Source organism: Galendromus occidentalis, unplaced genomic scaffold (genome assembly GCF_000255335.2).
Source record: "Galendromus occidentalis unplaced genomic scaffold, Mocc_1.1 scf7180000075883, whole genome shotgun sequence".
NCBI classification, from domain to species: domain Eukaryota; kingdom Metazoa; phylum Arthropoda; class Arachnida; order Mesostigmata; family Phytoseiidae; genus Galendromus; species Galendromus occidentalis.
In genome coordinates, this window is record NW_003803873.1 from 67,344 (window position 1) to 81,216 (window position 13,873).

The 13,873-nt window shown below is 51.5% G+C and overlaps 5 protein-coding genes across 5 annotated transcripts; 2 read left to right on the forward strand and 3 right to left on the reverse strand.

Moving 5' to 3' along the window:
* The first annotated feature begins 1,443 nt into the window (after positions 1-1,443).
* LOC100897180 (voltage-gated hydrogen channel 1) lies at positions 1,444-5,271 on the forward strand. The gene is made up of 5 exons (XM_003738312.2): positions 1,444-1,722; positions 2,134-2,265; positions 2,458-2,562; positions 2,697-2,829; positions 4,762-5,271. The coding sequence occupies exons 1-5, from the start codon at positions 1,594-1,596 to the stop codon at positions 4,974-4,976; spliced, it is 714 nt and encodes a 237-aa protein (XP_003738360.1). The 5' UTR covers positions 1,444-1,593; the 3' UTR covers positions 4,977-5,271.
* Gmer (GDP-L-fucose synthase-like protein) lies at positions 3,104-4,379 on the reverse strand. The gene has a single exon (XM_003738299.2). The coding sequence runs from the start codon at positions 4,111-4,113 to the stop codon at positions 3,139-3,141; it is 975 nt and encodes a 324-aa protein (XP_003738347.1). The 5' UTR covers positions 4,114-4,379; the 3' UTR covers positions 3,104-3,138.
* An 859-nt stretch (positions 5,272-6,130) lies between the features above and the next one.
* On the reverse strand, positions 6,131-6,895 carry LOC100897325 (RNA-binding protein lark). The gene has a single exon (XM_029113005.1). The coding sequence runs from the start codon at positions 6,893-6,895 to the stop codon at positions 6,131-6,133; it is 765 nt and encodes a 254-aa protein (XP_028968838.1).
* A 2,012-nt stretch (positions 6,896-8,907) lies between these two features.
* On the reverse strand, positions 8,908-11,430 carry LOC100897467 (serine/threonine-protein kinase PLK4-like). Its single transcript, XM_003738314.3, has 4 exons — positions 11,103-11,430; positions 10,911-10,967; positions 9,743-10,771; positions 8,908-9,620 (listed from the first exon to the last, which is right to left on the reverse strand). The coding sequence occupies exons 1-4, from the start codon at positions 11,232-11,234 to the stop codon at positions 9,009-9,011; spliced, it is 1,830 nt and encodes a 609-aa protein (XP_003738362.1). The 5' UTR covers positions 11,235-11,430; the 3' UTR covers positions 8,908-9,008.
* Positions 11,431-11,709: 279 nt separating this feature from the next.
* Positions 11,710-13,842, forward strand: LOC100897615 (tetratricopeptide repeat protein 5). Its single transcript, XM_029113009.1, is given in 4 exon segments — positions 11,710-12,169; positions 12,349-13,050; positions 13,053-13,132; positions 13,241-13,842. Coding segments are annotated over 4 exon segments (1,278 nt in total). The 5' UTR covers positions 11,710-11,976; the 3' UTR covers positions 13,544-13,842.
* The last annotated feature ends 31 nt before the right edge of the window (positions 13,843-13,873 follow it).

The following is a 13,873-nucleotide window of genomic DNA, read 5'->3' on the forward strand; positions in this document are numbered from 1 at the left end:
CGCGAAGACTCTCCTTCAAAAGGTTGCTCCGTACGGGAAAACTAGCCTGCGATCGTCGCCGAACTCCGGAAGGTCTTTTGAGCTTGGCAATACAATATGATATATTCTGGAGTTAGGTACACCCAGAGCCCGAAATCCGTATGGAACGACGTTGGACAGCTTCCGATCGACTTCTTGACGAGGTCGTAGTTGCTCTCTAGACAGGAGAGCGGTGTGACTTGAAGAGGAAGATGCTACCTGGCCAAAGTTTTGCACAGCCAAAGGCAGAGCACGGGATCCTTCTTGATCAAGACGATCAAGCATAAGACGATGAGAGATCCATTAGAGCGAGCTCCGATCGGACAACATAGGAGATTCGGAGCCACAAATTGATGTTCGCAGTCATGGTGACCCAGATTCCGACTGAAGGCTGCTGTGCGGGAGGAAATCCCGTCGAGGGTGCAGTCGGAGGAGGTGAGGTCAGCCGGAGTACGACAGTTTCGGAGGAAGACAATGCCATGACCTCTCATGTGCACTGAACGTCGGAACCACTGATCGAACTTCAGGGTAGATTGCTCGAACAGTCGTTTGCAATTGGGCACCACATTATCGAATCTTCTGCGTGAATGAGATGCTAGACGTTTGAGGGAATGCGATGCCGTCGATGTACAAATGAAGTCGGAGCAGGGAGAGCGTGTTTGCCTAGAGGGCAGCCCGGCGTCGCATCGGAGCCAAAGAATGGAGAAGAATTGACCTTAACCCTGGAGTTTGTGTCACTTGGGTGATCTCGCATCAGGCTCACCACGAAAGGGTTGAGACCCAGCGCGTGAAGTCTCCTCATAAGCATCATATGATGTAGCCCATCGAGATAGTTCCTATCAGAAGACGTTCGTTTGTGATGATATCCGGATTTCTCTTACAGAGGATGATAATAATTCTTCCCACAAATAATAGTTCTCTTCCGAACTCTCTGTGCCCAGCGGCCGGCGATCACCGCCATTCGCCAATATGACTCACGTGCCGGAGCCGTCTGACTATCGACCCATCCAACGGAATCAGCAGGAATCCGATGCCGAGCTCGGAAACCTTCTTCTCTAGGAAGGCGTGCCGACATGGCGAACGGGCAACCGGCGACCGGCTGGCCCGCGTTCTCCACAGTCAAGAGCCTACAACGAGTGCACGAGCAAGAATATCTTATCCCCCTGTGGAATATCTCGTCGAGAAGAACGAAGCTCGGCGCGTGGTGGTTTGATTGACTCCATCCCACGAGCCTGCCTCTGGGCCACTAACCCAAAGTGGATGGTAGTGCCGTCGGGCCCGTGAGGAGCACCGTCTGCGCTCCCGAGCATATGCAGTGGCACTTTCTGAAAAACCGAGGAGAGCGTCATGCTCTTTCCACTGACAACAGACCGCATCGGGCCCTCTCCAGAGCGTCACATCATCGTGTGTCTGGTTTGTTTTGCCATCGCTCACTGTCGGAGTTCGCTTCTCTCCAGAGGAGAAGGACTGCGCTGCAGGAAGAATCGGAGCCGAAAAGTCGAACAGCTTAGGATGATCCATGAGTGGGGTGAACTTGTTGCTTCTGATGTGTCTTAAGCGATTGCCTTCGATGTCATGAGCATCACGAGCGTTGACTTGACCGATGTGAGTCGGGGGCCTCCGTCTGAAGCGGCCACCGACCTCAAGAAACATGAGAACGGGCGCGAACGTCTCCGCCGCCTGCTGCACTCCCAACGATTCCAAGTGAGCTATCCGTCGACATACAGCGATCATTCTGATCTTGATCAAGCCATTTCTCGGAGTGAGAGGCTAGGATTAGGATCTGTTGTTAGATGCTGACTTTCAGCAACAGAGAGAATAGTAATAAGGCTCAGGATAGACATAAGCTTTGATCGAAGCTTCGAATCATTAATGCCCTCACTCCGACAAGTTTACCTCAATGGATCCGCTCGATGAGACGCGTTCTTTCCTCATTATCAGCCGTTCACGGGCAACCCTCCGCCTGGCTGAAAGTCATTGAAGCGCGAAAGCAGACGGATTCAAGCTCTTATTTTAATCCAGCATTCTCATCGAACCCATGCATTCGCATTGTAGCTTTTTCTCTCCTAGATGGGACTCTGTATATCCTCTCTGAAGGTTTCTCTGACTCCCCAGCTCATCGTTTGCGTACTGATCATCCTGGATATCATCTTCATTATCGTTGAGCTTCTCGCCGAAATGAAGTTCTTGGAAACGAATATCCTCGAACTACCGGAGCACTCATTGTCAGAGAGCCAATGGGCTCATGTGGGTATCTCTGGAATGCAAAATTTTCTCTCTCGAGTCGATACCAGTCGATTCGTATCGTGTGTCAGAAAAAAGAGTTCATCGAGATTATCATCTCTCTGTTTCTACTGAGCGATAGCCTTTCACCCCATCCCGAGTAGCGTGCCTGCAAAACTGAGGAAGCCGTCCAGGATGACGCCCCTTCAATTTCAGTGGGCTCGTAGGTTGTCGATCACCGTCTTATTCATATTTCTGATCGAAATCTTCGTGAAGGTTTACGCATTCGGTTGCATCGATTTCTTCAAACACAAACTCGAGGCGAGTCCGATGGAACAGCTGCATGTCGTGTGCATTCCGACGCATCATCCCCCTATAACTTCGAATATCATTCGTCCTTCATGAATATTACCATAAGCAGCGGGTTGTCAGTCTGAAAAAAATCAAATTCGCAGGTTTTCGACGCTTTCATCGTCGTGACTTCCCTAATTTTCGATCTCACATTCCACCGGACGGAGTCGGCAGCCTCAATCGGCTCAGGATTAATTATTACGCTCAGGTTATGGCGAGTGGGCCGTCTGTTGAATGGTAAGCTGGCCCATATCTCACAAAATCATCACAGGACTTGACGCACTAATCTCATCGTACCACCCCCCGCCCTCCCCCCGACGACTGCGCGCCGAGAACTGTCGACCGGAGTTCTATCGTGAATCCACATGCGTGAAAACCTAGGCGGTCGAGACGACGGACGCTCCCTCGGAGCTGGCGAACCCGACGGGGAAGTAGCAGCCTCCTTCCACGAGAACTGGCGCTCCGCTTGCAAGAAACTGAACTGTATCGAAGGCTCTTTATTATCACATTCGCTTGATGATAAGACGGCTGCGGTGAATTAAGTTTCTATTTCCGTGCGACAGCAAAGTTTGCAACAAACCAGTCCACAGTTTCCTTCACGGCCTGTTCCATCGGAGTGAACTCGAACGATGGCAGGTACTTCCGTAACTTGGCGTTGTTGGCAGTTTTCTTGAACTGTCCGTCGGACTTCGTCGGATCCGTTTCGATACCGTTGCGCAAGTTCATAGCTTTGCAAATCATCTCAGCGACATGAGCGATACTGACCTCCTGTGATTCATCAACAGATAGAATGATCGGCTCTACCTCCGGATAATCCCGGACGGCCCATAGCAGTAATTTGCCCAAATCCAGACTGTAGATGAACTGGCGGAGGGGTTTTCCGGTGCCCCAGACTGTGAGCGGCGTTCCGGCTTCCTTCGCCAAATAAGATTTATGAATCAGGCCAGGCAAAACGTGTCCGTCTTCGATATTGAAATTGTCGTGAGGACCGAAAACATTCGTCGGGATGACCGACGTGAAGAAACGGCCATGCTGTTCGTTGTAGGCTCGATTCTGAATGTCGATTAGACGTTTCGCGTAAGAGTAACCGTAATTGCTTTGATGAGGGGGACCATTGTGCACCATGCTCTCATCTATGGGGTACTCGGTCTTGTCGGGGAAGATGCAGGTGGATAGACAAGATACAACTTTCGTCACATTGTGCTGGAATGCTGAGTTGAGAACGTTGTCGTTCATCGCCAAGTTGAAGCGTAGAAAATCGAGATTGCGTTGCATGTTCCGAAAGAGCCCTCCCACGAACGCAGCCAAGTGAAGAACGTGTGTCGGCTTATGCTTCTCGAAAATAGCTTCTACAGCTTTTGCGTCGCGCAAATCTGCGTCTTTCGACGAGAGGAAAATCCATACTTCGTCGGGTCGAGTGTTTGCCGGGTCTTCGAGTACTCTCCGGACACCCTGTCCTACGAGTCCGGAACCACCCGTCACGAGGATCCGTTTCACGATTCCCGTACCGGAGTTCGGCATGATCGGAGGTCGAGCAGTAACACAGGACAAAGATCAGGAGCAGAGTTTCTCGCGCAGAAAGAAGGCACAGAGAGGAATGTTATTGATGATACCGGCACAACTGCTGCAACTCCTCCGCTAGCGACATCGAACGTGGCTCCGTTCGGTTGACAGTCAAGCCTCTAGTTTGGCGAACTGTTGGGCCGAGGATTCGGAGGCGGACCTTCGAGCCCGGAGCGGAATCGACTATCCCGATCGACGAGGAAGGAGACCCTCCTTACCGTCGAATGTGTGTCTCTCAGCCGGATTCCGCAGGCACGACGTCAGCTCATGTTTGTGATTTTTGCTGACACGAACTTTTGGTCGGGCAGCCTTTACGCGTGTCCAGGTGCACGACCTACTCGCCTTCCGGAGCTTCTGACGAGACATATATTTGGACGTGCTCCGGCGTTGTCTCCGGAGTCTTCGCTGGGAACGAATCGATCCAGTCCTCCGAACATCGCCTGTTATGCGAAAGAATATGCGATTCCGTAGTGAGCTAGCTCCGAAGACAAGGAATGCCGGAAAATCTATCGGCGGAACTCTGAGCAATCCGATTGGACCGGGGTGCGAATTTCGTCGAGAGCGGATTGAAATGACGAATTATCGAGCTTTTCCCGTGAATTGCAGGAATAGTATTGACGGTCAAGATGCAGGCCGAGCGTCAACTGGAAAAAGAAATTCAACTTCGCGAAGACCTCAAACAGAAAATGATGACCCAGAGGGATTATTGCAACGCCTTGGAGCAAGACAATAAGTATTTGCGTCAATTACTCGCGGAAAACAGGATAAGAGCTCCACTCCCGGTGGATCCTCCTCACCTGGAGATACCCTTGAACTTCTGAAAAATCGAGGGAAACGAGCTATTTGAGTTCATTCGTTCCCGATGAATCCAGACGCATTCGTAGTGGGAGTTTCATGTTCCTACGGTACCTTCGGGAAAACTTACTCCGTACTTGCGGCTAAGCTATATCGGAGTTCTCTCATGAAGGAGACGAGTGCCATGGGAATCCTCTTTTTTCTCATTCGAATCCTCGATCGGAATTGTTGTATATTCACATTTTATGGCTCTGCATTCGTCGCTTCGCATTTCGAGTTTGTTTCAGAAGGATGTCCAGTTTTAATTGACCTATATTTCCTGTTATCAAAAATCGAATAAAAAGGTCGAGTTTTAATCACCGCGCGTCGTCACTCGTGGTCCATGACGAATTACGATCGTGAATCGCCATTCCGTCTTACTGAGGATGCTTACTGGAAGAATCGATAATTCCTTCGTGAATGACGAGGTTATGCGTCAAGACGATGAAGAGAGAGAGACGAATATGAATGGTAGAAGAGGTCGCTCCTCGAGCACAATAATGACAAAATTTCGTTCCATTGATCAGGGCAGGTCTTCCTTTTTTTATTTATCCCAGACACTCACGTGGGGGATCTTGATGTGAATGGATACAATGAACTTAATACGCCGCGTACGGGGAGGGAAGGAATGGGGGGTCCGCAGAGGCCAGATCCCGTATTTGGACCCGACAAAATCCCAAAACATCCGCCGAAATCTCGATGTAGCGATTCCACAAACCCGCATAATTTCGTGGAACTCATTTGATCTGCGGTACGATTACACGACCCCAGTCCGTGGACAAGATGACCGATTCTCGAGAGCAACCGCAGCTCCGGAATTTTCAAGTGCGCGAATAGGGCTCCATCGACTTCGAGAAGTTCACCAAAACATCGAAAATATCGTACGCTCCGTTTCCGGGATTAAAGTAAGTTCGATATGGAAAGACAATGATGGAGAAAGCAAGGAATCGTAGTGGTGAAAGAGCGTCCGGGCATCCCCGGAATCAGATGAGTTTTTGACAGGGCTCCCGAGCCAGGGGTGCGGAATGGTAAGGAAATGCAGGAAGTGCCACAAACGAAACATGCCTACGATGATTCTCGCGCACGCACCGAGGCACGCAATCGGGCGGCCGCTCATGGGAGTTTCTCCGAACTGCTAGATTTAGTATCGGCCGCCGTATCGGTTTCCGGGTGGGGGACCGCCGAATCGCTCGGCGCCGTAAGGAGGAGGTCTCCGGTTGTCGCCTCTGAGCCCGCCATTGGCGTAGGCAGGCTCCGGTCTATAGTAATCTCTCGGAGGGCTTCGTCGCGCGTAGTAGTCCATGCGTCTGTCGTCGAACTCGGGCCGATCGAAACCTCCTCCTGCTCCTCCTCTGGCATAATCGTCGTACCCGCCGCCGCCACCAACGCCGCGGTTGCCGTCGAATCTATCGTAGGGTCTACGTCGGTCGTAAGGAGCTTCGTCATATTGAACTTCATAGTTTGAGGGCGGACCACGTCTTTCGAACGCCGGGGGAGGTCGTCTGTCGTAGGGGGTTGGTCTGCCACCGCCCTGGCCTCTGAATCCCCCGCCACCGCCGTACCCAACGCCCCCGTATGGGCCGCCGCCGCCACCGCCCATTCGGCATTCTTTACTCCAGTGACCTTGCTTACCACACCGGAAGCACGTCATTTTCCCACCCATTCCTGGCTTCTGTCTCACGCGGGATCGAGATTGCTCGACGTTGATAGCAACGCCTCGAAACTCGTGTCCGTTGAGTGCAGCGATTGCCGCCTGAGCATCGGCATCGTTAGCCATATGGACGAAACCGTAGTCCTTGATGACGTCGCACTCCTGAACTTCACCGTGGGCTTCGAAGAGCGCGCGAACATCGTCCGTAGAAGTGCCTTCGGGGAGGCTACCAACGAAAATTTTCGTGGGCGCCATTTTCACACGCCGATGTCTTTGCTTCGATCAGAAAGAGAGCGAGAGAGACAATGGGTCGTGATTTTTCCTCTAATCCCGAACGTCGAATGAAATTTCCCGTTTCTCCTGTATAATTGTTCGTTCCGAGTCTTCGCTGCTTGGCTCCACGCTTGTTACGCGACCGCGCGCTCTGTTGGTTCCGCAAATCTGTAATACGCGCCGCAATCAAAAACGGATTATTCATTTGAGCTCATTCCAACAACGGATGGGTGGACCCTCCAAACGATTCGGACCATTTGCTCGCTTAAATCTTAGCGTGACCTTTGGAATATTCGGAACGGTGGCGATGCCTTGCCGCTTAATCGAAACGCTGCGCAACTCAATGGAAAGACTATCGCGACAGATTCGTCGCACACCGCTGGAGGCGGGCTCAGTTCAAGTGGGTATGTCGTTGCTCTACGCGGAACGATTCCCCAGGGAGAGCGCGCTGCGAGACCCGGTACTCCCAATAGCTCTCCTGGAGCCCAACGATTGGATCAAGGTTGTGCCGCAATACCGTGAACCGCTGGACTAGACCCATGAGCACGCACCCTCAATGCCCCGCGGTACGGGACACTTCAGAGCTCGAAGTCGCGCCGATTCCGATCGCCGTCCATGTGCGATCAATATCTCAGAAACCCCAGCGAAACGTCCCGCGGATTCGAGGCATAAAAAATTCTCGAGAGAATCTCTCGGACCGCGATGACTGGCGGGTCATCTTCGGTAGCGCGTTCGTTAGGAGGGTAGCCGATCATTAAAAACGGACGAGGCATCGAGTTTTCCCGAATGATGAGCAGGAAATATATGTGATCGGTGATCACTGTAGTCTCGTTCTCGATGCGATCGAACCGCTGAGAGCCGAACGACGCTTTGAACTCATGGTACGCGAAATGCAAAACACGCTGGCGCGTCAACTCGCCAGAAGATATGTAAAGGAAGGTAATCCAGAACACGCGGCCTCCCGCGACACGTCTAATTCCACTCGATAGCACGGCAGAACGTTTCCGGCTCTAAGAAGTCACTGAGTCAGGGGTGTGGAGGAGACAATGCTCATGAAGAAAACTAAGACGCGAAAATCCAATCGGCGGACCGCCGCTTAAAACTAACCTCTTGCTGCTCGTGATTCTGTCGATGTCGCCGCACGCGCTTTCTCAACCGGTGGCAATTATTCGACCGTTGTTCGACCACGCTCAAGCTCCCGCAATTATCTTCTCTGTGGCTGCAGATGCACGTACAATGAAGCACGTCGTCGTCTTCGCCGCTGCCGCTTTGGGAAGTGAAATTCAGCAAATCGTCGCAACGCGTTTTTTCCTACTACAGGGACTCAGACACGCTTCCCCGCTTATGAGAGCCTCGAAGCCTGCTCCTCGTCCACTTGTTTCGTCGGTTCTCAACAACGACTCGGATCATGCGGTTCCCCACCGGCGGAGTCCGTCGACAACGAAGCCTGCGCTCCACGCGGAGGAACACAATCTCACCCAGTAGAGATCACGCGGAGAATTCTCAACACCGATGGGCGCGATATCCGGAATTCGGATTGCCAGAGGGATGATTTGACTCTGTGAGATGTTCAACGGGCTCGTTTCCCCAAACGCGGTGGGTTTATGCGAGCTCCGTCCTCAAAACAAACGAAGCCATCTTTAGAATGCGAGGGAGAGGAGGAAAGAGCGGGCGCGCGAAATTCAAAATTTCAGAGGCGTCAACCCGACCGCGTTCGTAATGGGGGATGTTTGAACAATAGCGGCTCAATTCTCCGTGAGGTGCTCTAGCAATTCGGAGTAATTCAAAGCGGAGCCATATCGTTATCGTGGCTCGCGCGACAGAGCGGCGGGAATCGAGCGGGAACCGTAGGCCAAACATATCAGCATTAATTCCGCATTGGAATCTTGTATCAACACGGTGTCGCTGGATCACATCGTGATCCGGGCCGACGATGGGGCAGACGGAAAATAAATCTCCTCCGCCCTCGTCGCCTGCAAAGAACTCTATCTGCGCTCGGACGACCGACTTTATTCATTGTTCAATCATCGTATTCCAGGAATTTGTACAAAATATGACTTTCTCGTGGGTATATGTACTCATTCGACCGATTGCGCTACTTCAATAGGTCGATGACTCTCGGAAGGTGTCCTAGGCGCTGCCGAACGTGGATCGGGATAGAACTGCCCTCCGGATAGGATGTTTTAACACCGTTTCGATTAACGAAACAAAACTCGCTCGCTCTTCCCGCCATCGGAGCTTCGATGGCAACTTTGGTTCGATCGTAGAACTCTATGATGATCTCGCCCGAAGGCAACCTCCTAGCCACTCCGAGACCGTCGACGTGAACCTCTCGAGCTTTGACGAGTTTCGAAGACTGCACCGACTCCGGGCTGCGGTCGACGAGTGATGTGAAGTTCGTGTTGAGGGTGAGGTTGGATCTCGTCGAAGTGTCTCCATTCGTAGTTGTGCGTCGACCGAATATAGCCGGGAACATCTCTGGACTCGGATCGACTGCGCAGATGGACTCTTCCAGAGCCGATAGTTTGAGCGCAACCGTTTGTAGGAACTGCCAATCCTTAGCATCTATCGACGATGGGGAAACAACTTGATTGTTCAGCTTGATAGTACCGTCTTTCTGTCGCACAATTTTCTTCGGCGTCCCGGCGATACCGGCATCTTTGATCTCAACATCGCCATTCTCCATGAGGAAGCAAGCAGAATCACCCTGCGGAGGAGTTTTCTCTTTATTTGAATCCTCTCGTCACCATGTCGAACCATTCTCCTGTTTCTCCTGATTCCCTCGGATCGTGTCCCGGCGGATACATATGAGGGTTCATCTTGACTTACCTGATATAGAATTATTTTCACTGTTTTCTGTCGGACGAGGTGCACGAAACGCGACGCAATCGCGTATTTCTTCCATAACATCTTGGGCAAGCTTTCGAAGGAGAATCTGTCGTCGGTACCATCCAACGGCAGTCCTGCAGCCTGCGTCGGATGCCAGGCGATCCTCGGCTGGTAAACAACGATCCACTGTCCGTCGGACGACACTCTCAGCACGCTGTTGATCATTTCCCCCTTGAGGAACTCGACGACCACCTCACCAGTATCCAAGATGGAAAGCATCATTTTGCCGGACTTGATTCGCGTGGCTTTGAGACGAGTAGTGTTCAGGGGCTCACTGGGTTTGGGACCGTAGGCAGAGTTCGACGCTTTGGAGGGCACCGGTAGGCGAGCCCTATTTAGAAGGGACACGCTCCTGCACATGAAGGGATGCGACAACACCTCCGAAAGTCGGATCCTCTGTCTAGGATCTTTCTGCAATAACTTTCCAATCAAATCTCGAGCCTCCGCCGATAAATTGCTGGGGATTTGGATACTGCTCATGACGACTTTCGTTAGCGTGGACCGAATTTTGGGATCGTGGAATGGCGGCGATCCAGTGAGGAAAGTGTACAGCATGCATCCCAACGACCACAGATCAACTTCTAGCCCGTGTCCGGAGCGGGCCGCGATCTCGGGAGGTATGTAGTTTGGAGTTCCACACATTGTCGTGTGTTTTTCGGAGGGGTACCTTAGTTGGGTAGCTAGACCGAAATCACTGATCTTCACTTGTAGATCCTGAGTCAGGAGGAGATTACTCAGTGAAAGGTCTCGGTGCAAGATGTTGTGGCTCTGTAGATATTGCATTCCGTGTGCGACCTGCACTAGGAAATGCCGAGCCTCCGTCTCGCTCAATGTTTCACGCGTCTCTAAGTACTTCTGCACTTCGCCCCCGTGACAGAACTCCACGATGAGGTAGACGTTCGCGTCATCTTCAAAGAATGTCAACAGCTCGACGATTGACGGGTGCCGGAGTCGACAATGTATGGAGACCTTGAAGCAGAGAAATTGTGTCGTTAGGGATAAGTTCCGAATATGAGAGCGGGAACGAACCGTCACAGGTGTACGGACAGAGCAATCGATTCCGATGGAGGAATCGGGAATCCACACCCACTCAATCAACTCAAATTACCTCTTGCTGCACTCTCGAAGTGAGTCCCGCCGCCCGCATCTGCTCCTTGTCGATCATCTGGTATGGGAAGAAAGAACGAACGTCAGGGCGACACAGTATCAGAAGGCTCGGAATTCATTCGGCTCACGGGTCTTCACTAGAAATGCTTTCATTTGACGTGAGAGGAAAGAGAATGTGACTTGGAGGTCATACCTTGATTGCAACATCGACACCAGTCTTCCGACAGGTGCCATGGTAGACATGGGCAAAGCCACCTCTGCCGAGGAGCTTTGTGATTTCGTAGTCTTCGATTCGCTGACCGAGTTCTTTCGTTAAGTCGATCATCGCGGTCAGTCCAAGTCATGCTCAGAGCATTCTTGAGTTTCGAGAATGCTTACGAACTCGGCACACTTCCACTTCATCAAAGACCGAAGATTCTGACCCTTTCCGTCTAGGATCTTTTGTTTTTTTCTGAAGGGCTGTCTCTCCACTCGAAGTGTACGAAAACCGCCAACGGCTTTTCGCTTTAAATATGGCGCGGCTCTGCAGACGCGCGTCGACGATGGGGTGCCCCTCACTCGTAGCGCACTTTACCAAAACTAACTGGAAAACGCATTAGTCGCGGACCGATAGGCCCGTCGATCCAGACTCGACCCCTTGATGAACCGTTGAGCCGCGCTCCGATATGGGTTTTTCGTCTGTGACAATCATACTGCTTCGAGATTCGAGATCCGACCCGCCCGACCCGGCGGCGGGATACGAGCAGACAGCATGACCATCATGATGATGGTGATCATCATCATCACTGCCAGCTGATCCGATATGTTCGTGTGCAATGAAAACAACACTTAAGAGCCGCGATATTCTCCCAAGTTTCTGATTCTCTTCTGACAGTTGCATAATCTGTGCTCTCATTCCGCAAAATATTTCAATCATGGTCCCCAACCTCCCCTTCACCAATGATCGGCATCTCGGGGAGAACTGAGTCGGGCGTTCGCTCACATTGTGTATCTCACGGCGGACCAAGTTCTGGGAGAGACGCATCCGATCATACTGTCGTACTCCTGTCAGAGGCGTTCTGGAGAACATGACAGAAGAAACACCGGATTCCGATGGGAAGTTGGAAGAATTCGCTACAGCGGTGAACGACTTTTACCATAAACGGAAAGTCTTCTACAAAGAACACCCCGAATGTAGAGAGTGTGATTTCGAGGAGATGCTCAGTGAGAAGGGCAAAGAGCTGCTGCAAGTATATGAACCGCTCCTGTCGACTTTTAGAGGTAAGAAAACATCTGTCACCGACGATGATTCTTTTAGTTGACTTCAATCCACATATAATATAAAACACGGTCATCTCGTGCCGAATGAATCAGAGCTGTAAATTCATTCATGATGTTAATGGGTCCAACACAAGATTCGACGACGACGGCGAGCTAATACAAAGAATACCCTCCCTCAGGCACGGAGAAGTCTCGATGCCTCATGCTTATAGGTCGAGTCCACAATGCCTCGAATACGTACTCGAAGCAAGCGGAAGAATACTTGTACAAAGCCGTTAAGATGAATCCCAAATTATCTGAGGCGTGGAACGCTCTAGGCGAATGCTATTACAAGAACAATCAAGTTGACAAGGCTGTGAACTGTTTCCAATGCGTGTTGAAGCACGTGAAGGACAAGGTGGCACTCAGGAACCTCTCGAAAGTCATGCGGAGTCAGGACAGAATAAATCCCACCAGCTTGCAAGAGAGCATCAAACGCTCACAGGAAGCTCTGGAGATCGATCTCAACGACGGCGCGTCTTGGTTCAATCTCGGCAATGCTTACCTCACGGCATTCTTCTACGGGGGGCAGCCTGAGCGAGTCCTTCGGCAATCCCTTTTCTGCTATCGGAAAGCCTTGGCGGACGAGAGTCAGAACGACGACCCCGACCTCCACTTCAGTCTCGCCGAGGCCTCGAAGTACACGGAAGATTTCCAGACGGCCTTGGCCAGCTACGATAACGCGCACAAATGCAACCCCACCTGGACGGTACCCTTGGAGAAGATAGAAAATCTCGAGATGTATCTTAATGATGTGAATGAAGCTGTCACCCTCAAGGGTAAACTTCGACCGAAGAAATTGGAGCAGATGCTAAAGACTATCAAACCTCATCATTGTACCGTTTCGGTACGACCAGGAAGGACCTTAGAGATATCGAATGGGAAAAAACGTCGGAGGACCATGATTGGCACATCATTCTGAAAGTGAGTTCGAGACAGTCGAGTTGCTCCCTGTCATTTCCTTATGGTGTGGATTTTGGTCCGGAAGATACCACGCTATCGGAATCGACATAATGTGTCTCCTTTCCACAGGTCGTCACGACGCTGAGTAGTCGTGCATTGGCGTTCACGTGTTGCGCCGTGGACGAAAACCAGGATTGCGTGGCCGTGAGCATCTTCAATTTGGATGAGGGGAAAGCTTTCATCGTGGGCGATACAATCGCGATAGCTGGTCCTGAACCGAAAGTCCATTGTGTGACTTTACGGAATGACGTGAAAATTTCGTACAAATCCCTCCGAGTGTCCGACCCGCGAACGATAGCGGTCAATGGACGGCTGATCACTAACAAATGGCTCGCCCCTGTGATGCTGACTACGGAACTCTACAATTCATGATTCAGATCGTTCCTCGAGCCATTCGAGGCAAGGATTCCGAAGAAGGTCAGACACTGCGGGAAGGAGACTCCCGCGCAATAGGGCTTCCCTTCCGATTTTCTGGCTTTTCCCACTGTCGCTCGTCTGGAGAAAACGCCCAGGACCATCATTCAACGTGCCTTATCTCATAGGACCACGAGGTTTTGCATGCAGCAATCGGTTGAGCGTAAGAGCCTCGACGAACATCCGAATGGTCTTCGCCAACCGCGTGGAGATCGCGACCGAATGGAGCCGCTCCCGGATATGATAATAATAAACATGAGGCATTCCGAGATGGGAGTATTTATTGTC

Bases quoted from the DNA above. Each gene is read 5' to 3' on its own strand.
- LOC100897180 (XM_003738312.2), top strand. From the start codon at position 1,594: ATGAGCATCACGAGCGTTGACTTGACCGATGTGAGTCGGGGGCCTCCG. The intron at 2,266-2,457 runs GTGGGTATCTCT...CTTCAATTTCAG, and splicing joins CAGAGAGCCAATGGGCTCAT to TGGGCTCGTAGGTTGTCGAT. The intron at 2,563-2,696 runs GCGAGTCCGATG...TCAAATTCGCAG, and splicing joins TCTTCAAACACAAACTCGAG to GTTTTCGACGCTTTCATCGT.
- Gmer (XM_003738299.2), bottom strand. From the start codon at position 4,113: ATGCCGAACTCCGGTACGGGAATCGTGAAACGGATCCTCGTGACGGGT.
- LOC100897325 (XM_029113005.1), bottom strand. From the start codon at position 6,895: ATGGCGCCCACGAAAATTTTCGTTGGTAGCCTCCCCGAAGGCACTTCT.
- LOC100897467 (XM_003738314.3), bottom strand. From the start codon at position 11,234: ATGATCGACTTAACGAAAGAACTCGGTCAGCGAATCGAAGACTACGAA. The intron at 10,968-11,102 runs GTATGACCTCCA...TTCCCATACCAG, and splicing joins GTGTCGATGTTGCAATCAAG to ATGATCGACAAGGAGCAGAT. The intron at 10,772-10,910 runs GTAATTTGAGTT...CTCTGCTTCAAG, and splicing joins CTTCGAGAGTGCAGCAAGAG to GTCTCCATACATTGTCGACT.